Source organism: Oratosquilla oratoria, chromosome 40 (genome assembly GCF_046742065.1).
Source record: "Oratosquilla oratoria isolate Oo_2021 chromosome 40, ASM4674206v1, whole genome shotgun sequence".
NCBI lineage: Eukaryota > Metazoa > Arthropoda > Malacostraca > Stomatopoda > Squillidae > Oratosquilla > Oratosquilla oratoria.
Window position 1 is genome coordinate 8,235,576 of NC_134816.1, and position 24,829 is coordinate 8,260,404.

A 24,829-nucleotide genomic window follows, 5' to 3' on the forward strand; every position below is an offset into this window, starting at 1 on the left:
TTTATCACAACTAACACCACAGTTGGAAAAAAGAAAGAGTTGAATAAGCGAGTCTATATATTTCGACTGCCACATAGACTCACTTATTCATTTTTTTTTTCAGACTGTGGTGTTAGTTGTGATTTACACATGTGTTACTACATATATCACCAGTTATCAATATTCATATTAATAGTAATTTCGCCTTCTAGTGAGCGTGCGTTTTGTCTTTGTAGTGCTAAATCATTTATATATTCAATTCGATTTCGTTTCATTAGCCACCCTATACTTAATGGTATCATACCATTACAATTGTAATAGGAATAGTAACAATAATAGTAGCAATACTAATTGTAATAGTAATAATAGTAGCCATAGCAATAGTAATAACAGTGTCAATACATTATTCAAAAGTTTATTGATACTTTACCTGAGGGAAGCGAAAACCGGATAGACTCGTTACCTTAGGGATACGAAAGCCAGACAGGCTCGTCTCACGTGACGTGAAGTGTTGGATGCCCATGGACACAACCGACGCGTGGCGATGGACTTCACTGATGACAGCCTCCGTGAAAGGCATCCTGCGTCAAGAGATCGTTGAAGAGGAGAGGAGCAAACGGAGTAGATTCGGTATTATACTATCCAGCCAAATGTAAATGAAATCGACTTTCCGGAGTAAAACGTAATGGGTAAACTTAGACTTATTTTTTATCTATTTATCATTTTTTTTTTTTTTTTTTTTTTTTTTTTTTTTTTTTTTTTTTTTTTTTTTTTTTTTTTTGTCTGTGTGCATGTGGGTATGTTCTATGTATGTGCGTGACGAAGTGAGTGTGTATGTGTTTGTGCGTCTGTGTGTTGTGTATTTACCTAGTTGTATTTTACGGGAAGGGGAGCTATGCTCGTGGTGTCCCGTCTTCATATCTCATTTTATCTAAACTAGTTTTAAATTCATGTATTGTTTTTGCACACACTACTTTCTCATCTAGTGTGTGTGTGATGAAGTGAGTTTGTGTATGCGTCTGTGTCTTCGTGCGTGTGTTGGTGTCGGTATCGGAGAATATTATGATATGACATCGAGAGTTGATCTTACTTGTTCTTATCTTCCCATGAGGGTTGCATATCACGCGGGATGACGTCATCAACCTCCTTCTGGACCTTCTCCTGAATTTCAGGATATGAAGCCATGTATAGGAGGAACCAACGAATTGTTTTAGACACTGTCTCACTTCCACTGACGAACAAGTCAAACAAAGTAGTTCCGAGGTCTGTAATCAAAGATGTAACGATGTTATCATAAAAGAAACACGATGTGAGGACGTCGCCTTTATTGCATCAGTACGATGTTTTGCTAATTACAGCTTTTTATCAACTATCTAGTACTAATAAATTTGTAATAACAAACGAAACGTCGCATTAATAAAGGTTCCGTCCTCACATGGTGGTCCTTTTGATAGACTTGTCGACGGCTGCCAATTGCATAGATAATTAATTATAGGATCCATAGATATCTATTTATTTTCTCAGATGCTCAATAAAGCCAGCCTTAACATATACACATCCGGATAAACAAGCATACACATACTCAAGATAGTATAATGTATATACATCCACGAACAAATGTTCGTTGACAATACCTGTCGGACGTATGAACAGATGGCGCGCCGTTCAACCACCTGAGTCGGAGATAACGGAAAGTGGGAAGGGAATGTGGCCAGCTAGGCGGGGCAGGGAGAGGCTGAGTGGATGGAGAATCCCACAGACTTGTTGATTATTATAAATACTATGATGTAGGATTGTCAAAAATAGATAAACATATAAACCCTCTTGATTCATAAATGGGACTTGTACTCGCTGAAAGCTGGGTGAAGGTGTTTTTATGTTAAGAACTGTATTGGTCTCAACACATCAAACAATTTTTGCACTTTGAGAGCGTTGGTCTTCAGTTTGTGTGTGTGTGTATTTACCTAGTTGTATTTACCTAGTTGTATTTTACGGGAAGGGGAGCTATGCTCGTGGGGTCCCGTCTTCATATCTCATTTTATCTAAACTATTTTTAAATTCATGTATTGTTTTTGCACACACCACTTTCTCATCTAACTTGTTCCAACTGTCTATTACTCTGTGAGGAAAGCTGTTCTTTTTCAAATCTCTTCTATAGCTGTCTTTTTTTATTTTCTTTCCGTGTCCTCTTGTATTTCTGTCATCCCATTTTATCAGATTCTCTCTATCAGTAATTTCTATGCCTTTCATGATTCTGTAAATAGCTATCAAATCTCCTCTCTCTCTTCTTTGCTCTAGTGTCTGTAGTTTAAGTTTTTGTAGTCTCTCTTCATATGATAGTTTTGAGAGTGTTGGTGCCAATTTTGTAATTGCTCTTTGTATTCTTTCAAGTTTTTTTATACATTTTTTTGTACTTGGTGACCATATCGTTGCTGCATATTCCAATCTTGGTCTTATCAGGGTGATTAGGATTTTCCTCACCATTTCTTCATCCAGGTATGTAAATGCCACTTTGATTGTTCTTATTAAATTATAAGTTTCTCCAAAAATCTTATTTATATGTTTCTCAGGTGACATATTATTCATAACAATGACTCCCAGGTCCTTCTCATTTTCTACTCTTTTTATTCCTTCTTCTCCCAAATTATATGATCCTGTTATTCTGTTTTTGCTTTTTCCAAATTCCATTATACTACACTTTTTTGTATTGAACTCCATCTCCCACTTCTTACTCCATTCTTGTACTTTATTTAGATCTCTCTGTAGTGATTCACAATCTTCTTCAGTTTTCACTCTTTTCAGTAATTTTGCATCATCTGCAAAGAAGCTCATATAGCTTTCAATTCCTTCATCCATATCATTAATATATATAGCAAACATTATTGGGGCCAGAACTGTTCCCTGCGGGACACCGCTTATTACTTCATTCCATTTTGAGTGCTGATCTCTTATCACTACTCTCATTTTTCTTTCTTGCAAAAAGTCCTCCATCCAATTTAGCAATTTACCTTGTATTCCTCCTTCATATTCTAATTTCTTAAGCAACTTCTTATGTGGTACTTTGTCAAAAGCTTTTTTTAGGTCTAGAAATGCACAATCAGCCCATCCATCTCTTTCTTGTATTATATCTATTAGCCTTGAATAGAAACATATTAAATTGGTGACGCATGATCGTCCTTGTCTGAATCCAAATTGCCTTGGATTTAGTACGTTGTTTTTTTCCAAGTATTTTACCCATCTACTTTTGATAATTCTTTCACATATTTTTGCTATTGTACTTGTTAGAGAGACTGGTCTATAGTTGGTAGGTTCTTCTTTATTTCCTCCTTTATATATAGGTACTATATTTGCTTTTTTCCAATCTTCTGGAACTTTTCCTTCTTTTAAGGAACTGCTTATTATGCTATGTATTTTGTCTGCCAGTTCATTCCTGCATTCTTTCAGAATCCAGTTTGCTATTTCATCTGGCCCATGCGATTTTCTGACATCAAAATTACCCAAGTGTGTCAATATTTCATTCTTTGTTACTTCTATTTCTTCCATAGGGGGGACTTTTTCCTTCCACTCAATCTCTTCAGGTTGTATATTTTCCCTTGTAAACACTGATTTAAAATGTTTGTTCATAATTTCTGCCATTACCATTTCCTCAGTGTATTCAACTCCTCCTTGTCTTAATTTCTCCAAGTCTTGTTTGTTTTTTAGTTTATTGTTTACAAATCTGTAGAATAGTTTTGGTTGATCTTTACACTTTTCTATAACATCTTTTTCATATTTTCTTTTTTCCTCTCTGCACTTTTGTACATATTCATTTCTATAACCAGTATATATTTTCCATTTTTCAGGTCTTCTGTCTTTTTTCCATCTGGTCCAGGCTTTGTCTCTGTTGTCTTTTAACTCCCTACAACTTTTGTTGTACCAGCATTTTACATATTCTTTTTCTTGTTTTTGTCTTGGGACATACTTTTCCACTCCTTTTTTGTAAATTTTTGTCAAAATATTCCATTTCTCTTCCACTGATGTTTCTTCTTTGTATATTTCTTCCCAGTTTTCTTGTTGGAAGAATTCTCTTATTTTATCAAAGTTTGTTTTTTCATACATCATTCTTCCTTTTCTATATTGTTCATTTCTTTTCATATATTTTTCTTCATTAAGTTCCAGTTCAATCAATATGTGGTCACTTTTACCTATTGGTGTTTTATATTCAATCTTGTCCACTATTCTAGGTTCAGATGTAAGTATTAAGTCTAGCCTCGATGGTTCTTCTTCATTTCTATACCTAGTGTTCTCTTGTATCCATTGTGTCATTGAATGGTCAGTAATCATCTTAAGTAGAGCATTTCCCCATGAGTCATCACCACTCTTTACTGTCATTTCTTCCCAGCAGATTTCTTTGCAATTAAAGTCACCCATCATAACTATTCTTCCTCCGTCTTCCATTATTTTAGTTAATGCTATCTTTGTGTCCTCTAACATACTTTTATGTTCACTCTCCTCCCATGAGGCTGTTTTCGGAGGCACATAATTGATCACAAATTTTCTGCTCTTCTTATCTCGGTCTTCCACTTCTATCATAATCATCTCTACTGTATTCTTTCCATATATGACACCTTTCACGTTTATATCCTTCTTAGTCAGGAACATAACTCCACCCCCTTGTTTTTTCTCTCTGTTTCTAATCCAATAATTGTATGTATCATGTCCTACACTGTTGGGTGGTAGTGGGCCTTTTAATTTTGTTTCTACAATTCCCATTATGTCCGGTTCTTTTTCTTTCAAATAATCATTCAGTTCATTCAATCCTGTTATCAATCCATCTATATTTGTGTAAGACACTCTTAGTTTTCTGCCACTTCCATTGTGTTCTCTGTTTCCCTTATGTTTTTCTTTAGTATGTCGAACTGCTTTATTTTCATGTTCACTACTCTCCAATAGAATCTCTCTTTCTCTGACTCCGTTCTTTCCTCGTTTTTTGCCTTAGCTTCAATTCTTTTCTGCTTTTCTGCCTCTCTTTCCTCCTTATTCATTTCTCTTTTTATCCATACCTTTTTATATTGATCATTTGTTGCTAGTTTCCCTGTCTTGGATAGAATTTTCTCTGCCGTTGTTTGTGACCTGAATTTAATCTTAATTGGTCTGGTCTTATCTGTACTATATTTTCCGAGTCTGAATTTTTCCTCAATTTCCTTTATAATTTCTGGTTCATCTTCCTGGACTAATTTTAATAAACTGCTTACTCTTTCATTTTCCTCCTTGATTCTTGCGGTTCTATCTGGGTTATGTTTCTCTTCCATTCCTAATATAATTATACATTTCTTTTTGTCAGCTAATTCTCTTACTATATTCTCCTTCTGTCTCATCACTTTAATAACTGAGTCTTCATTATGTTCTTTCAATTGCTGTTTGACTATGTCAGTGAATGAAACCTTATTCCCTTCTTGGGTTGTTCTCCAATTTTTAGCTTCTTTAGCTATTTTCTCTCTGTTTTCATTACTATTCTTCTTCAATTTCTCATTCTCCTCCTTTACATTTCCTAACTGTCTTTTAGGTCCTCTATTTCTTCAGTTAAGTTTCTGTTAGCCTTCTCTAGTTGTTCCAACCTTTCAATTCTCTGGAAAATGGAGTCTACATTACCTAACTTACGTTCCAAGTCCTCGATCACCTTATCAACTCTCTCCTCTAGTCTTATCAGTCGGGGGGGGGGGGGGGTTGTGTCCCCCCCACCCTCTTTAAATCCCTGGAACATATTCTCGTCACTTTCTACTGTATTGCTCCTCTCTATACTTCTAATCTTTACATTTTTATTTGCCATTTCGTCATCACTGAGCTGGTCCGGTGGTCGTTTCATGTTGACCTTACGCCCGTCTGCCTGGGCCAAGTCCTCCACATCCTCATTTCCTTCCATTTCCCCAGCAATCCCTCCCCTTCTCCTCTTTTCCTACTTACCTACTGCCCCACGAGCAATTTCCCCCCACCCTGCAAATACAAAAAGGTACTTCTCTTTGCGTTGGGATCCACAATCGGCACTTTTCTTCAGAACGTTCTTCAAGCCGTCCGTTCGTTGAAAGTGTGTGTGTGTGTGTGTGTGTGTGTGTGTGTGTGTGTGTGTGTGTGTGTGTGTGTGTGTGTGTGTGTATGTGTGTGTGTGATTCACCATGATCTTGGATCACGTGTTGGACTCGTGATCGACGGCTATAAACCTCCCAGATGAGAGCTCAGAGCTCATGTATGACTGATCCATGGGTAATGCCGTGACCTTACACAAACACACAAAAATCCCCGCCCACGAGAGTTGGAGTAAAGGCTCACACCGCAGCGATACTGAAACTATTTCAGCCTTGGGCGGGAATCGAACTCGGACCGCTGGAGTAGCGGTTGCGAACATTACCACTGCGCCGTCGAGCAATGTGTGTATGTGTCTGTATATGTGTACGTGTGTTGGGGGGGGTGTCTGTGTTGGGTCTCTCGAAGCTTTCGTTCAAGTTTTATGTCTTATGCCTTGATGACCGTAATAGCATCTATCTGTATCTTAAAAGCATTTGCAAAAGACTTTAGCTACTTTATCACTTATGAAAGAAACCAACTTCACCATGACAATACAAGAAACGTTCTGGTTTCTCACCCTCATCGCTGAAAGTATTCTTCGGATCGTCCTTCTTCGTCTCCATTTCCAGGAGGTACGCGTCGGTGAAGTCTCTGGGGTTTTCAGGATCGAAGTTTTCTTTGTGTTCGTCGATAATCGCCTGCGGGTTTTCGAGAGCCCATTTAAACACACTCGGTAGCGTGGCGCATGGTGTATATTTGTACTTACCTGAAGGGGGGCGGGGGAGGTAGGTCGATCTGGTATGAAGTTGGCCTTTATTAGCCATTTCCCTCCCATACTTTCCCACAAAGTGACCATACTCTCGTCAGTTGCGTGAAAAGATTGTACCGTGTTTGCTACAGCAAAGCCTCCACCACAATGATGAAGCAGCCATGGGATAATAACAGAGCGTAGATGATGATGATGATGATGATGATGATGATGATGATGATGATGATGATGATGATGATGATGATGATGATGATGATGATGATGATGAAAATAATGAAATAATGAAAAAATGATGATAATCATAATAATAACTACAACAACAACAATGATAATAATAATGTAGTGTTCTGTAGCCAACACGTGAAATTACCCCTTCAGGACTCGTGATCGCCGAGTACGGGATAAACAATAGTCACCCCTTAGAACATGCGTCCGACTAAACATACATTCGACTAATTTTAATTAATATAATAACAATGTTCATTATAATAACTTAATTTATTTTGTAAATAAAATAAAACATATCCCTCTACATACTGTAAGAAGCATATTTATGTATTGTAAATATATTTTAATTAATTGTATACTAAACACAAAGAATCCAGAATTTCGCCACAAATATTGTAAATACCATCGTCGTCATTTCCAATAAACAGATCAGTCATGGGATTGACTTTAAATATCCTAGCTTCCTCCAAATAGGACAATTGTAGTAACCACTACATTTGGTGACCCTGGAGTGACCGCCGCCAGCCCCGCCCGCCGCCCTGCCGTGACCAGCCCCGCCCGCCGCCAGCCCCGCCCGCCGCCCTGCCGTGCCCAGCCCCGCCCGCCGCCCTGCCGTGACCAGCCCCGCCCGCCGCCCTGCCGTGACCAGCCCCGCCCGCCGCCCTGCCGTGACCAGCCCCGCCCGCCGCCCTGCCGTGCCCAGCCCCGCCCGCCGCCCTGCCGTGCCCAGCCCCGCCCGCCGCCCTGCCGTGCCCAGCCCCGCCCGCCGCCCTGCCGTGCCCAGCCCCGCCCACCGCCCTGCCGTGACCTGCCCAGCCCCGCCCGCCGCCCTGCCGTGCCCAGCCCCGCCGTCCCGGGTTGTCCTGCCCGTTGACCCAGCCTGCCCAACCCAGCTGCCCACGAACATCGCTGCATACTAATCACGTAAGCATGACGTTAACCGAGCTAATCTCCAAACTCACCCTCCAGGTTAGCGCCCTCCAAGAGCAGGTTGCCAATCTTCAACAACGACCCCCGTCACCAAGATACTACCGCAACCGCTCTAGGTCTACATCCAGAGGAAGACCCAAGCAAACATCAGGCGTCTGCTACTACCATCGTCGCTTTGGACAAGATGCGAGGAAATGTACACAGCCGTGCACCTTCTCACCGTCACCTTTAAACACGATGGGCGAACGCTAACGGCGCACAGCGTTCGCCAACATACATCGAAACTCTTCTTCGTATTTGATCCACTCTCCAACACCACATACCTCATCGATACCGGAGCTGAAGTCAGTGTCCTGCCTGCCACAGCAAGCCAGCAATCACTGCCGCCGATGTCTTCCCTCTACGCAGCCAACGGCACCAAGATACCCGTTTTCAAGAGGAAGACACTTCAGCTAGAACTCAACCTTCGCCGATCCTTTGAGTGGACCTTCTACGTTGCATCAGTTTCCCAACCCATCCTTGGCGCCGATTTTTTGACCCACTTCGATCTCCTGATCGATATTAAAAATCGCAAGCTCCACGACCCCCTTACATCGATGTCATCCTACGCCAGGCCAACAACCGGAGTAAGTAGCCAGCTTTCAACCATCAGTGCTGATAACAAGTTTGCTTCTCTCCTCAGGAACTTTCCTGCCTTGACACAACCTTACTCCACGACCACGAATGTGAAACACCACGTAGTGCACCACATAGAGACTACGGGACCTCCAGTCTACGCCAAAGCCCGTCGTCTGGCTCCGGAACGCCTCAAACTAGCCAAGGCAGAATTGGAAGCCCTCATGCGTCAAGGTATCATTCGTCCAAGTTCAAGCAACTGGTCGTCAGCTCTCCACATCGTCCCCAAAAGCAACGGCGACATCAGGCCATGCGGTGACTACCGCGCCCTCAACTCACGAACTGTGATGGATAGGTACCCAGTTCCCAACATACAGGAGTTTTCCTCACACCTTGCAGGAACTCGCGTATACTCCCGGATCGATCTTGTAAAAGCCTTCCATCATATTCCGGTCAACCCGCCTGACATCCCCAAAACAGCTGTCACAACACCTTTTGGCTTGTTCGAATACGTTCGAATGCCCTTCGGCCTCAAGAACTCTGCCCAAACTTTCCAGAGATTCATGGACGAAGTCCTACGGGGCCTGCCTTTTTGCTTCACCTACATCGACGATGTACTCATCGCCAGCCCTGACGAAGCCACGCACCAAGACCATCTGAAGCAAGTCTTTACCCGCCTACAAGACTACGGCATCCATATCAAATCTCGAGAAATCTGACTTCGGTGTGTCATCCATCAACTTTCTAGGACACACCGTCACACCTTCAGGCGTCACCCCTGTCTCATCCCGCTGCGACGCCATCCAGAGTTTCCCGAAACCTACAACACAGCGCCAACTCAAGCAATTCCTTGGTATGTTAAATTTCTACAATCGTTTCATTCCAGGCTGCGCTCAACTGCTCCAACCGCTCTACTCCATGATCAAGCCGTGCAAGAGGGGACGTTCCATCGTACTCAACTGGGACGTCGAAACTGATGCAGCTTTCATGGCAGCCAAAGAAGCACTCGGGAATGCTACCGCCCTTAGTTTCCCTATTCCTGATGCCATCACTTCCATCTCGACAGATGCTTCAGACACAGGTGTCGGCGCAGTTCTGCAGCAATACATCAACGATGCCTGGAAACCCATCGCCTTCTTCTCAAAGAAGCTCAACAATGCCGAGAAGAAATACAGCGCCTTCGACAAGGAACTCCTAGCCATCTACAAGGCTGTCAACAGGTTCAGGTATTTCGTCGAAGGACGACAATTCCACATATACACCGACCACAAACCAATCACAACAACATTCATTCATAACAAGACAACATACTCCCCTAGACAACTCCGACACATAGATTTCATCTCCCAATTCACCACAGATATTCGTTTTGTTCGAGGTGCAGATAATTGTCCTGCCGATGCCCTCTCGCGCAACATATCTGCAGTCTCTACCTCTCTCATCGACTACGCCGCCATCGCTGCAGACCAAGCTGGTGACACCGAGCTGCAGCGATTGATGGAAAACCCCGCGTTGCAGATGAAGAAGGTACAGCTCCCTGGAACCAACACTGAGCTCTACGCCGATGTATCCACGGACACCATCCGTCCCTACTTGCCCGAGAACCACAGGTATCCCTTGTTCCGCCATTTACATGACCTCTCCCACCCAGGTATTCGAGCTTCGCAGCACATGATGTCATCACGCTTCATCTGGAGTGGAATCGCCAAAGACGTTCGACACTGGACCCGCACCTGCGTCAAATGCCAAGCTTCCAAGGTCACACGCCACACCATCTCCCCTCCAGGTACCTTTCGCCCAGTCTCCACTCGACTCGAGCACGTCCACATCGACATCGTCGGACCGCTTCCCTTCTCCGACAGCTTCAGGTATATTCTTACTTGTGTAGACCGTTTTACACGCTGGCCCGAAGCAATCCCGCTTACTGACATAAGCACAGAAACAGTAGCCAAAGCTTTTATAACCACCTGGATTTCAAGATTCGGTACACCACTCAGCCTCACATCCGACCGTGGTAGCCAATTTGAATCCAATCTATGGAACAAGGTTATGTCTTTGCTAGGTATCCGGCGTTTCAGAACAGCAAGCTACCATCCCCAATCCAACGGACTCGTCGAACGCTTCCACCGACAACTCAAGGCTTCACTTGCAGCAACAGCACGCGACCGCACCAACTGGTCTACGGTGCTTCCAATGGTCCTCCTCGGTATACGCACGTCCCTCAAGGAAGACCTTGGCCACTCCTCTGCAGAACTTCTTTATGGCACTCCACTCCGTCTGCCCGGTGAGTTTCTTGCATCTGCTCCTATAACACAACCCTGCAGCGTTCAAGATTATGCTACTAATCTTACAGATACAATGCAGAAACTCCAGCCAGTGCCACCGCGTACCTCACCAACAAGAACGTTTGTGAGCCAGGACCTCGAAGACTGCTCACATGTTTTCGTTCGCGTGGAGGGAGTAAAGAAGCCTCTTCAACAACCATACGATGGCCCATATAGAGTCGTCAAGAGGACAAGGAAGAACTTGACCATCGATCGCCGTGGAACCACTGACGTCATCTCCATAGACCGCGCCAAGCCTGCATACCTCCTCTCGGACAACGAACAAGATCCTGTTGCTCTTCCGACACCTCCGGACACACGGGCTACAAACCACAAACACACTACAAAGAAAAAACAGATATCGTTCCTCCTGCCTCGTCACTAGGGGGAGAGTTCTGTAGTGTTCTGTAGCCAACACGTGAAATTACCCCTTCAGGACTCGTGATCGCCGAGTACGGGATAAACAATAGTCACCCCTTAGAACATGCGTCCGACTAAACATACATTCGACTAATTTTAATTAATATAATAACAATGTTCATTATAATAACTTAATTTATTTTGTAAATAAAATAAAACATATCCCTCTACATACTGTAAGAAGCATATTTATGTATTGTAAATATATTTTAATTAATTGTATACTAAACACAAAGAATCCAGAATTTCGCCACAAATATTGTAAATACCATCGTCGTCATTTCCAATAAACAGATCAGTCATGGGATTGACTTTAAATATCCTAGCTTCCTCCAAATAGGACAATTGTAGTAACCACTACAATAATGATAATAATAATACATCCATACATATACCAAAGGTTTTTCCCCCTTACAAGGGAGGTAGCCAAAAAACAAAGGCATAAAAAACACTCCCACCCATTCTATCCCCTACATACTCCACTCCCCTCTACCAGATATTTCAAAGAAAGTGTACCAGATGTTTCAAAGAAAGAAGTGTTTGTTCTGAAGGGTATGAAACGAGGAAAAGCACCTGAGTAAGATGGAATACCGATAGATCTTTTGAAAGACTCAGGGAAAGAAGTTCATTGTAAATTAGCTTAGGTATATCCCCAGTGTTTTCCTCAGGAAAGCGTTCCTAAACCATGGTGCAATACTACACTGATTTTAATTCACAAAAAAAGCAGTCCACGAAAACCTTAGTAACTACTGACCGATCAGCTTGTTATGAAATGTATACAAAGTATTTTCAAAACACTTACAAAGAGACTAAGTAAAATTTTAGATGGAAACCAAGAGAACACGCAGTCTTTAGATGTGTAAATTCAAATGTATATTCAAATCTGGACCATTTGCAGACGAAAAATCAACTAAGCTACAAAACAGCAAAATACAATATACCTCTTTGTTTAGCTTTAGTAGATTACAATAAGGCCTTTAACTCGGTAGAGCAAATAGTTAAACCTAACTCTCTACGCAAACACGTTAATAAAAGTAAGGGATCTAGGAAGTATTCATGAGAAAAGTAATGTTGTAATTCGACTATATAAAGAAACAGAAAATATAAGGATCAAGAAAGGGGTACAGCAAGGCAATACAGTTTCACCCAAAATATTTCCAGCTTGCCTGGAAGAGATTTTTGGAAGGTTGAGTTGGAAAGAGAGTTTGAAGGTTAATGGTTCATATTTTGATCACCTAAGACTTACGGATGACATTATTCTTATTTCAGGTAGAGTAGAAGACATGCATGATATCTGAGTAAACCGAACAAGGAAAGTCTCAAAGTAGGTTTAATGAAGAATAAGATTAAAACCAAAGTAATGGTCAACACTTAAGTTCAAAATGAAGAGATGGTGAGAGTTTTAAAGAAATTTAAGAGTATGATTATTCAGACCAGATTCTAAAAATGACTAAAGATCATGATAATAGAATAAAAAGGCGTATTATAATTAGTTGAAAAACGTTTGGTAAATGTAAAAAGATTACGAGAGGTTCTCTACTTTTATGTTTGAAACACAAAGTTTACAACCAACGTATAATGCTCGCCACTATACGAATATACGGATGTGAGATTTGGGAACTAACGAAGACTATGGAGGTAAAGCAAAGGAATGGACTGAAGAGAATGAAGAGATCACTGGTGGAAATAATGCTGAAAGACAGTAAGGGGTCAAGTTGGATGGGAGAGTAGATTGGAGTGAAAAATATGTGGAGGCAATGAAAGAGAGGAAGTGGAATCGGGCCGCTAAGTTAGCGCACCGAATGCTGGGCGATGAAGCAAATGTGTGACTGAGTGAACGCCGCGAGATGGAAAGAGTGCAATGGGGAGACCAATCAGAAAGTGGAGGAATAAGACAGAGAAACTTGCAGGAGTGACACGGCAGAAGTTGATGCAGTCGTGCGAGTCATGGAATGGTATGGAAGAAGCCATTGTCAAGCAGTGGAATCAAAATAGCTTATTGACTGATTAATGGATGCTTACATATACACACGCACAAATACACACACACACATACATACATACACACACACATGTATAGGCATTGAATATGAGCATGAAAACATTCTGTTCTTCTGATTACCTTTATGAAGGTTCTCATATTTTCTTGAATTTTCTTGAGCTCTTTGAATCCAAAAAAAGTGTCCAAAATCCAGTTCGGGAAGACCTTGGGAATCCAAGTGAAAAACTCAGTAATGGTGATTGTGCCCTGGATGACCTCAAATTCTTCAATAATTTTCTGGAAACTCAGGATATGAGGATCTTCGATGGTGTAACGTTTGCCTGCCAGATTAGATCATATTTAGGTCTCAAAGGATTACAAAGGATTACAAAGGCGGAGCATGCCGACAGGAGACCTTGTGGTCCATATCTAGGTCGGATGCGAAAAAAAATCATAATAATAATAAAATAATAAATAAAAACTATAATAATGTAAATAACAAATAGAATAAATAAATAAATGCATAGGTATAGTTAAATAATAAACAAACAGGTAAATAGTAAATAATAATAAATTGACATATAACTAATAATAAATGAAATCAGACAGACAAATGATAAAAAAAACAATAGCTGTTTATATCATTCTACTCTCTTCCTAATCAAACATTCATTAATCTATTTTTTTGTTAATTTATGCATGTATATATATATATATATATGTGTGTGTGTGTGTGTGTGTGTGTGTGTGTGTGTGTGTGTGTGTGTGTGTGTGTGTGTGTGTGTGTGTGTGTGTGTGTGTATACATATATATGTACATAAGTACATGTGTGCATATGTACATGTGTGCATATGTACATATGTATATATGTTCGAAGCTTTAAGATGCTGTAATGATTATATCATTTATTTTATTTGTTTATTTGTTTTGTTATCATTTGTCTGTTTGTTTATCATTGTTTTCTTGATTCTCATTTATTATTTGTTATATGTCAATTTATTATTATTTACTATTTACCTGTTTGTTTATTATTTAACTATACCTATGCGTTTATTTATGTATTTTATTTATTATTTACATTATTATATTTTCTATTTATTCATTTATTTATTTATTATTATTATGATTTTTTTCGCATCCTACCTTATGACTCCCTCCTTGAACCATCCCCATTCCTCCTCCACTCCTAGTTCTACTCTATCCTTTACTCCCTCCCACTCCTCTTTCAGCTTCTTCTTATACTCATTCTCCTTTTTTTTTCTCTCATTTAAGCAGTTCACTCTAAGTACCTCCCTACCTTCTGCCCTTTTTCCTCTTGCTCCACCTATTCTCCACTCTCAATTTACCTTGCACCAGAAAATGAGAGGTACAAAGTAAAGAGAAAGGAAGTTAAGCATAAGATAAAGGAAGCAAAGAGGAGAGTAGATGTGAAATGGGGTAAGAGTATGACAGAAAATTTTTAAAGTAATAAAAAGATGTTTTGGAAGGAAATTAAAAGAGAAAGAGAAGGCGAATCAAGTAGAGAAGAAAAGGTAAAAGGTGCAGGTGGAGATATGATAATGGAAGAGAAGGCAGTGAGAGGAAGGTGGGCAGAGTATTTTAGGGAGTTGCTTAATGTGAAGGAGGATAGGGAGGTAAAGGTAGTTGCAGTGGGATGCGCTAAGAAAATGACCGTGATGAGTGAGGAAAATGAAGGAGAAATAGGGAAGGATGAAGTGAAAGCAGCTGTTAAGATGATGAGAGTAGGTAAAGCACCTGGTCTGGATGGATGCCATGCAGAATGTCTGAAGAAAGGAGGTACAGTGATGGTGGACTGGTTGATGAGGTTGTTTAATGTTTGCTGGAGAGAGGATAGAGTGCCAGAGGACTGGATGAGTGCCTTTATATTTCCGCTTTACAAGGGAAAGGGGGACAAGTGTGAGTGTAGTAGTTTCAGAGGGATCAGCTTGTTGAGTGTAGTCGGGAAGGCTTATGGGAGGGTCTTGATTGAGAGGATTAGGAAAGGAACAGAGGGAGTAATTGGTGAGGAACAGTGTGGGTTTAGGACAGGTAGTGGTTGTGTAGATCAGATTTTTGTGGTAAGACAGATATGTGAGAAAGCTATAGGGAAAGGTAAGGATGTTTTTTGGGGCTTTTATGGATCTGGAAAAGACTTACGACAGGGTAGACAGGAAGGCACTGTGGGAGGTATTGCAGATATATGGGATAGTAGGAGAGTTGTTAAGAGCAGTCAAGAGTTTTTACGAGAGTAGTAGAGCTTGTGTTAGGATTAGAAATGGAGAGAGTGAATGGTTTGAGGTAGAGGTGGGACTTCGTCAGGGATATGTTATGTCGCCCTGGCTGTTCAATCTTTAAATGGACAGGGTGGTGAGAGAGGTGAATGCAAGGGTAGTGGGTCAGGGGTTAGAGATGTTTAAAGAAAATGGAGAAAAGTGGGAGGTGAGCCAGTTGTTGTTTGCGGACGACACTGCGCTTGTAGCAGGATCAGAGGAGGGATTGAGAAAGTTAATGACAGAGTTTGAGAAGGTGTGTGAAAGAAGGAAGCTGAAGATATATGTCGGCAAAAGTAAGGTGATGAGATGTACAATAGGAGAGAGTGACAGTAGGCTGGAAGTAAGCACTAAGGGTGAAAGACTGGAGGAAGTGGATAGTTTTAGCTACTTGGGTGAGAATTTGGCAGGAAAGGAAGGAGTGGAGGTGGATATAGAATGTAGATAGAGAGAGGCGAGGAGTAAATGCCTTGGTGGATTAAAAAGTGTAATGAGGAATAGACATCTGGGAATGGATGCTAAGAGGAGGTTATATGAAGGAGTGATTGTACCAACAGCACTGTACGGGGCAGAAACATGGAACATGAGAGAGGAAGAGAGAAGGAGTTTGAATGTGTTTGAGATGAGATGTCTGAGAAGTATGATAGGGGTTACTAGGCTAGATAGAGTGAGAAATGAGGAGGTGAGGAGGAGAACAGGGGTGGAAAGGGAGCTGGGAGATAGGGTTGATGAAAGAGCATTAGGATGGTTTGGACACATGGAAAGAATGAGTGAAGAAAGATTAGTAAAAGAAGTGTGGAAGGCAGAGGTGGAAGGAGTGAAAGTAAAAATAATTGAATCAAACACAAAATATTTAGTAAAATTAGACAGATGGTCTTAGATTATTATTTCTCTGTTAAAGGATTCAGATTGGATAGAAAGGTCTAGTGACAAAAAAAAATTGTAATGAGATAACTGCAGAAAAGCTGTACAAAGATCTCAAACAAAACATGGACTTTGGGGAAATAGATTGCCTTCTACAAGGTTATTGTAGAAGCTGCAAATATGAGGGTCATGATGAGTATCATTGTAGAAACCCACCTTTCTGTTTGTATCACCAGAGAATAGGAAATAGAACACAGAAGTACCATAGGAATACAAATTGTATTAGGGACATGAGTGACAGAAGTGTGAAAGAAAACACTAACATTAAAGACAATTGTAAATTGACTATAACAATTGGAAAGACTTCTGTTGGACCCCTCTTTGTGGGTAGAGTGTTCAATGAACCTATTAAGGTAATTGTTGATACAGGATCTGTAGTCAATATTATAACTAGCAAAGTTACCGGAAGTGAAAATCTTGAAACCAATCCATTACTCATTGCAAAGAGTAACAGAGAGTCAGTTAAAAACATTAGTATAGTTGGATTAGAGGTCATATTTTATAGAAATGTGCACTTACACATTTCAGTGATAGCTGTAGAAGAATCTGTTTTCCCAGGATTTATTGATAGGATTTGCAACTATGAGAAAAGAGGGCATGATCATATGTCCTACCGAGTTAGGGACCTTAGTGAAATCACAGTTAATCCCATTTTTAAATCAACCAGACTTGGAGATAGTATCTGCGATAAGAGAATCTCTTGAAATAAATAGGGAAGATAACAATGCTAGATTGAATGATAGCGATGCAGAGCCAACTTTAAGTGAAGCTTTGCTAATTGTGGAAGTCGACATAAGTACACTCCAGAGCAATTAATAGAGTAAAAGTGCAGTTGAAAGGAGTCATTGTAGACTCTGAAATTTTAACCATCTCAGAATCAATTAGGATAAAAGGTTTGAAATTGGACTCAGGGATTTATAAGACACATAAGAATAAGGTAGAAATATTAGTGATTAGTACTTTGAATAAAGACATATTATTAAGAAAAAGTGCACAAATAGGATGTTTTCAACTCTGTATAAGACCTATTAATATTTTAGATGAGAGTACTGAAGAGGTGGAATTACCAATTTTATCAATCTGTTCAATTCAGGAAGAAACAGATTTGGGAGAGAAATACAAGAATAAACTAGAACCTATTAGATGTCCTGAGTTGGATGAAAGCTTAGTTACATTGCTCTTGCAGCACAATAAAGTAATTGTTTTGCCGGTGGACGCTTTGGGCAATTCAACTGTTTTAAAACATCAGATCAAATTAAAACCAAGGATTCAACCTATTTATATACATGACTACAGATTACCACACTCCAAGCTAGCCATTGTAGATAAATTGATCACTGAAATGTTATTGCAGGATATAATTGAATCTAGTCAAATTGAATGGAATTTGCCTTTGCTTCTGATGCCAAAATCAGATGGTACCATGCGCCCAGTCATTGACTATAGATTACCGTTCCCGGTACTGGCAGATATACTTAGGAATTTGGGAACGGAGAATATGTATTATAGCACTATAGATATCAAATCTGCATTCTGGCAGATCGAGTTCCACGAAAATTTACGGGATTATAAAGCCTTTTCTACAACAACGGGGCCCTATCCGTTCAAACTAATGCCCTTTGAGCTATGTAATAACCCATTAACTTATATGAGATTAATGAATACAGTTCTAGATGGGTTGTTAGAAAACACTGCCAGTGTATTTCTAGAAAAGTTAATATTTTCCCAAACAGCGACTGAAACTTGAAAAGTGTAAGTTTTTGCAGGATATTGTCATCTATTTGGGACATAAAATAGACAGACATGGACTTACTGCAGAAAATTTAGAAGCAGTAAAGAACTACCCAGCTCCGGACAATGTAGAAAAAGTTAGAAGCTTCTTGGGATTGACAGGATATTATAGGAAGTTTATCAAGGGATATGCAGACATAGTTAAAACATTAAGTTCTTTGTTGAGAAAATATTCAAAGTTCATTTGGCGACTTGTGCAACAACAAGCTTTTGAAAAGTTGAAAGTTAAACTTACTAGTTCTCCAGTTCTCATATTCCCTGATTATGATAAAGAGTTCATTCTTTGTACTTATGCGTCTGACATAGGGTTAGGAGGCATACTGATGCAAGAGAGAAATGGAACATTGAAACCGATAGCTTACACATCTAGACTATGTAATTGTGCAGAGAAAAACTATTCCATAACAGAAAGAGAAACCTTAGCAGTGATATATCCATTAGAAAGTTTTAGAGATATGATACTGGGATATCCAATCAGAGTGTGGACTGATCATAAAACTATTCAGAACTTATTCAAGCATAAGGATTTTAGAGGCAGATTAGCCAGGTGGTTTACTATACTTCAGTGTTCTGAGGTTAAGTTTGAATATATTCCGGGTAGAAAGAATGTTGCAGCAGATGCACTATCTAGAAGTATCAGCCAACCAATGTCAGGGTTGATCAATTTCATCGGCAATGTAGATGAACTAGTAACATTAGATGAGGGAATGGTGATAAGGGAACAAAGGAAATACCAAGGAAATACCAAGGAAATACCAAGGAAATACCAAGGAAAACTACCAAAAGGCTATAAGATAGAGGAATTTCTTTTGTACAAATGACTTTTGTATAGAAAACACAGTTGTATGTGGGAAAGATATTTCTAGGGACCCAGTGAATCAGTTGGTAACACAACAAACTCTTGTACCAGAGATATTGAAATTACATCATGATAGTGATTGTAGTTCACACCTAGGAAAGGATAAAACTTATAGACAAACACAACTTAAACACCTTTGGCCAGGTATGAAAATATATATATATATGTTTATATAGAAATGTTTTTGAAATGTGCTAAGATAAATGGAAATACACCCAAACCTGCTCCTATGCTATTATATCCCATCACACAGAAATCTTGGAAAAGAGTTCACATAGATGCACTGGAGTTATCTATGTTTGAAAATGGATATAATTATGTATTTGTTGCTACTGATTATTTTTCAAGATTTTCTATTTTACAATCCATACCAAATAAGAGAACTAAAACAATTGCTTCAGTAATCTATGATCAGATAATCTGTAATTTCACTTCTCCTAGGATCTTGGTTTCAGGCAATAGTATGTTTTTTTTTTTTTTTTTTTTGGGGGGGGGGGTCCGTAGGTATTTCTTGTTATATTTGTACATGCAGCTTTTGGTTACCATTAGGTGGATGATAGCATCCATTGAAGGATGTTTCTTTTAACCTTGTTTTGCCATTTTATGCTGAAGTGCTTTAATTACTAATTTAGCTTTATACATATAATATCATATGAAATGTTGAATTCCATAATAATGCAGTATGCCAAAGCCCTGTAAGAGGCTAGTAGAAAAATAGTTGGTCGGGACGACCAAGTGGTAGCTGCCGAGCCCTGTAAGAGACTCTTAGGTATAGGTAGACACGTGGATAGATGGTGAGGGGTTCTATGAGTTGGATGTTTGGTAAACAACAGTTCGTAGGCGAAGGTTGCGCAAGCTCGCTCTCCGCTAGAGTGATAAAAATGATCGGGAGCCTGGGTGACTTGTATGTTGTGCTTTTTGCTTATGCAACCTAAGTGAGTATGCAGTGATTCGAGGTTGCTTAAGTAAACAATACTGCATAGAGATTTGTAATAACGATTCTGATTGGAAAAAAGATCAAGGAGAAAATTTAATTGGTTCACAATTGTGAGATCACGCCCTTAGGAGAGGTTCTTAAATATAAAGTTAAAGATCATAGGACTAAAGAATTTATGACGTCACTACAGAACTGACATAGGACCTAAATTGAGTGTTCTCGACGGGAGTTACTTGGTGTACCTTAGAGAACCAATTATAGTAAAACTCGGGAAGAAAAGAAAGAAAAATTAAGCTCCTTTTAATTCCCCCTATACAGAAAATATAGTGAAGTGAGAAGTAGAAGCCTGACAGTGCAAAATACAATTACTAAGTGAACTCAGTCAGAAATTGAATAAGTTGAATGATCGGATGCATAGGGTCTACCGACTAAAAGGGTGAGTAACAAATAACATTAATGAAAGACAGTGGAGAAAGTAGAAAGTGAGAGACGTACTAAACGAAAGTAAAAGCACGAAAGAAAGATGGTACATAGGGGCGGCCACAAAATAAAAAAAAGAAAGAAAGAAAAGAAGAAAGAGAGGAAATAAATAAAGAAAGTAAGAAAGAAAGAAAGAAAGGAACGAAGGAACGAAGGAAGGAACAAATGAACGAACGAAGGAAGAAATAAAGGAGAGAAAATAAGGAAAAGATAAAAAGAAGAAAGGAGAAATATAGAAGGATAGATAGGAAAATGAGAATGAAAAAATGTGTGTGTGTGTGTGTGTGTATATATATATATATATATATATATATATATATATATATATATATATATACATATAAAATCAATAATGAAAAAAGAAAGAAATAACGCAAGGATCTCTACCTGCAACCAACTGCCAAATGATGTTGACTGTAGCCACGTTGATGACGTTGGGAATTTCCATGACTCCCGCCCTCTCCTCGATGTACTTCGCAAACTCAGATGCTTCGAACTGGATGGAGCCCTCAATGGAGCTCTTCCCCATGCCCAGACGCTGGAGGTGCTGAAGGCAGAAACGACGCCCATTCTGCCAGACTGGTCCGCTGCTACCGACAATGCCTAAACAAAAAATCCTATGTTATGCTGTTGGCCTGTTATCTCTTTTAACCTTTCGCATGACATCCATAGTACGATTTGTTTTGTTTAAAGCCAATTCTTTCATTCAGATGAAGTTCAGCCAACAAGGAAGTGGTTTATGAAATGATTCTTGAAGCGAAAGTTTGTTGAAGATTCCAAGTGACGGAACGATGGGTTAGATATAAATCCCGTTTTTAGTAACTGTTACGGCATATGTAAATTTCTTTTGCATGAAAAATTAAACAAATCTAAAAATAGACAAGAAGGGGAACAGAAAAAAAATGAAACTTAGTGAAAGAGGGAGGAGGAGGAAGAGGAAGAAGTCATGTAGGAGATCTCCCTCCGTCAGAAACCGAAGATTTTGATCTTACCTAAGAGATTGTCAGACATGACTGTGAAGATGGTTAGTAAGGGCCTGTCACTGAACTCGAACCTCGAGCAGGCCTCCTTCACCAGGTCGTAATTGCACAGGAAAACCTGCACCACGGAGCCTGTCCGCACACTGCAGAAGCGGAGGAAATTGTTACACTAGCAGAGAGATATAGATACAAATATGTAGATAGATAGGAATATAGATAAGAAGAAATATAGATAGATAAGATTATAATAGATAGAGATATAGACAGATAGATGGATAGAAAGACAGATAGATGGATAGATTGATGGGTAGAAATACAGATAGAAACATTGATAGAAATAGATACGTAGAGAGATAGAAATATAGAGAGATGGATAATTATATATATATATATATATATATATATATATATATATATATATATTCATATATATATATATATATATATATATATATATAAAGAGAGAGAGAGAGAGAGAGAGAGAGAGAGAGAGAGTCATAGAGGTAGTAAAGGAGAATTTTAATGAAAGTAACAGAAAGTAAGGATTGTAGAATTTGCTAATGATCAGCAATATTCTTTGAATGTAGATTTGTTTCCAGTCATACAAGACTAAGTGAATACAATCAACAAAGAAGTACATCATATTATTTCTGTTGTTGTTAATGCTGTTGTTTTAGCGATGTTGTTCCTGTAATTGTTATTTCTGTTATTGCAATCATTATTGTCATCAGTATCATCGTTATTATTAAAGGAGAAGCCTAAACGATGAACATGTAGATAAAACAAAAAATCTATATGATAAGCTGAACTCATAATAAAAGAGAAGTTAAACTCATATCCCATTTTCCCTCACAGAGTTGTCATCACAGAAACGAAAAGAAAATGTAAAGGAGTTCATTGAAGTGAGGCGCCCTCACGGAAACAACAAGACTGCAAGCGTTTACAAAGTCTCAACAAAAATTTTTGCTAGTTTAGAGCGTTTCGTCTTATGATAATACTACAACTCTCTGCGCGCACTCGCATAAAATTATCTTCACGGAAACCATATTAAAGAGCCCTCGTCAAAAAAGTTTGCTACTTTAGCACACTTTGTCACAATTGATGAAGGTCACTAATACAATTATCTTTAAGCACAGTACGCTCGTGCGTAGATGAAGTGGACGTCAACAGCTGTAGTATATATTATAATTATCTATGACAAAATGCGGCAAAGGAGAACACGTTCTTTAGGAGAACGTTTGAGGTTTTGTGGTTTCCATGACGATAAATAGAACGACATCCTCTTCGCAACCATGAATTGCTGTTGTTATGGACTGTAGCTGACCAGCCCTTCTAGCCACATGGAGACCATCTAGTCCATGGGTGGGCAACTATTGGCACGCGTGCAAAACCTGGTACGTTAACCTTTTCCGGCACGCTAAAGCTAGAGCTCACCTTAAAAGATTATATATATAAATATATATATATATATATATATATATATATATATAAACAGAAATGTAGTAGCACATTTGTAAATTACACACAGGAACCCACAGTCGGAGAAAGAATAAACTTCGAATAAAGAAAAATCCTATATTTCGGCTATCAACTGTAGCCCTCTTCAGGAAAGTACATAAGATAGAGAACAGAGGGGACTTATAAACTACAGTAAGAAGAGATGTGGACAGTTGACCTCACTCAGGCGCGGGGCAAACTGGGGTGGCGGAGGAGGGAGGAGGTGAGGAGAGGGGAGGATGTAGTGTCCGCATCAACTTGGCTACTGCTGCGCGTGAGATAATGTCAGGTGTCCACTGCCCTTTAGAAATATTAATATTAGGGCATTCCTCAATTAATGCTGATTCGACTATTTTCCTCCTGAAACCGCAGTGGGACTTGAACACTAATCTGGCCTTACCCCAGTCGAAAGAATGATTCTTATTTTTGACATGAAGAAATACAGCCGAATTTTCTTGCCCATACCTAATTGACCTTTTATGTTCTGCCAATCTAGTGTTCAGGTCTCTCCCGGTTTGACCCAAGTAAACCAAATCACAATCTTTGCAGGGCAAACAATAAACACCAGGTGACTCAACTTCCTTCGGTTTTTGTTGAACGTTCACAATTTGCTTACGCACGGTGTTAGGATAGTGATAGTACATTCCTGGTGTTTACCTCACCACCCTTCCACTCATATATATATATATATATATATATATTATATATATGTTATATATATATATATATATATATATATATATTATATATATATGTGTGTGTGTGTGTGTGTGTGTGTGTGTGTGTGTGTGTGTGTGTGTGTGTGTGTGTGTGTGTGTGTGTGTGTGTGTGTGTGTGTGTGTGTGTGTGTATTTACCTAGTTGTATTTTACGGGAAGGGAAGCTATGCTCGTGTGTCCCGTCTTCATATATCATTTTATCTAAACTGTTTTTAAATTCTTGTATTGTTTTTGTACACACCACTTTCTCAGCTAACTTGTTCCAAATGTCTATTACTCTGTGGGGATAGCTGTTCTTTTTCAGATCTCTTCTATAACTGTCTTTCTTGATTTTCTTTTCGTGCCCTCTGGTATTTTTATCATCCCATTTTATTAGATCCTCTCTATCAATAGTTTCTATGCCTTTCATGATTCTATAAATAGTTATCAAATCTCCTCTCTCTCTCTTCTTTGCTCTAATGTCTTTAGTTCAAGTTTTGCTAGTCTCTCTTCATATGATAGTTTTGAGAGTGTTGGTGCCAATTTTGTAATTGCTCTTTGTATTCTTTCAAGTTTTGTTATATATTTTTTTGTACTTGGTGACCACAACGTTGCTGCATATTCCAATCTTGGTCTTATCAAAGTGATTAGTATTTTCTTCACCATTTCTTCATCCAGGTATGTAAATGCCACTTTGATTATTCTTATTAAATTATAAGTTTCTCCAAAAACCCCTCTATATGTTTCTCAGGTGACATATTATTCATAATAATGACTCTCAGGTCCTTCTCATTTTCTACTTTTTTTATTCCTTCTTCTCCCATTTTATATGATCCTACTATTCTTTTTTTGCTTTTTCCAAATTCCATTACACTACACTTCTTAATATTGAATTCCATCTCCCACTTCCTACTCCATTCCCATACTTTATTGAGATCACTCTGTAGTGACTCACAATCTTCTTCAGTGTTCACTTTTTTCAACAGTTTTGCATCATCCGCAAAGAAGCTCATATAACTTTCAATTCCTTCATCCATATCATTAATATATATATATATATATATAGCAAACATTATTGGGGCCAGAAGTGTTCCTTGTGGAACACC

The 24,829-nt window shown here is 39.2% G+C and overlaps 1 protein-coding gene across 1 annotated transcript in view; it reads right to left on the reverse strand.

Annotated features, from left to right (window-relative positions):
- Positions 1-24,829, reverse strand: part of LOC143020632 (cytochrome P450 2L1-like) — a 49,436-nt gene that overhangs the window by 9,030 nt on the left and 15,577 nt on the right. The window contains exons 3-8 of the mRNA XM_076177120.1: positions 21,542-21,672; positions 20,937-21,152; positions 13,430-13,629; positions 6,599-6,719; positions 1,070-1,244; positions 443-560 (exon numbers count right to left, since the gene is read on the reverse strand). Of these exons, the coding sequence (XP_076033235.1) occupies positions 443-560; positions 1,070-1,244; positions 6,599-6,719; positions 13,430-13,629; positions 20,937-21,152; positions 21,542-21,672 (961 nt within the window). The remainder of the gene's footprint in view (positions 1-442; positions 561-1,069; positions 1,245-6,598; positions 6,720-13,429; positions 13,630-20,936; positions 21,153-21,541; positions 21,673-24,829) is intronic.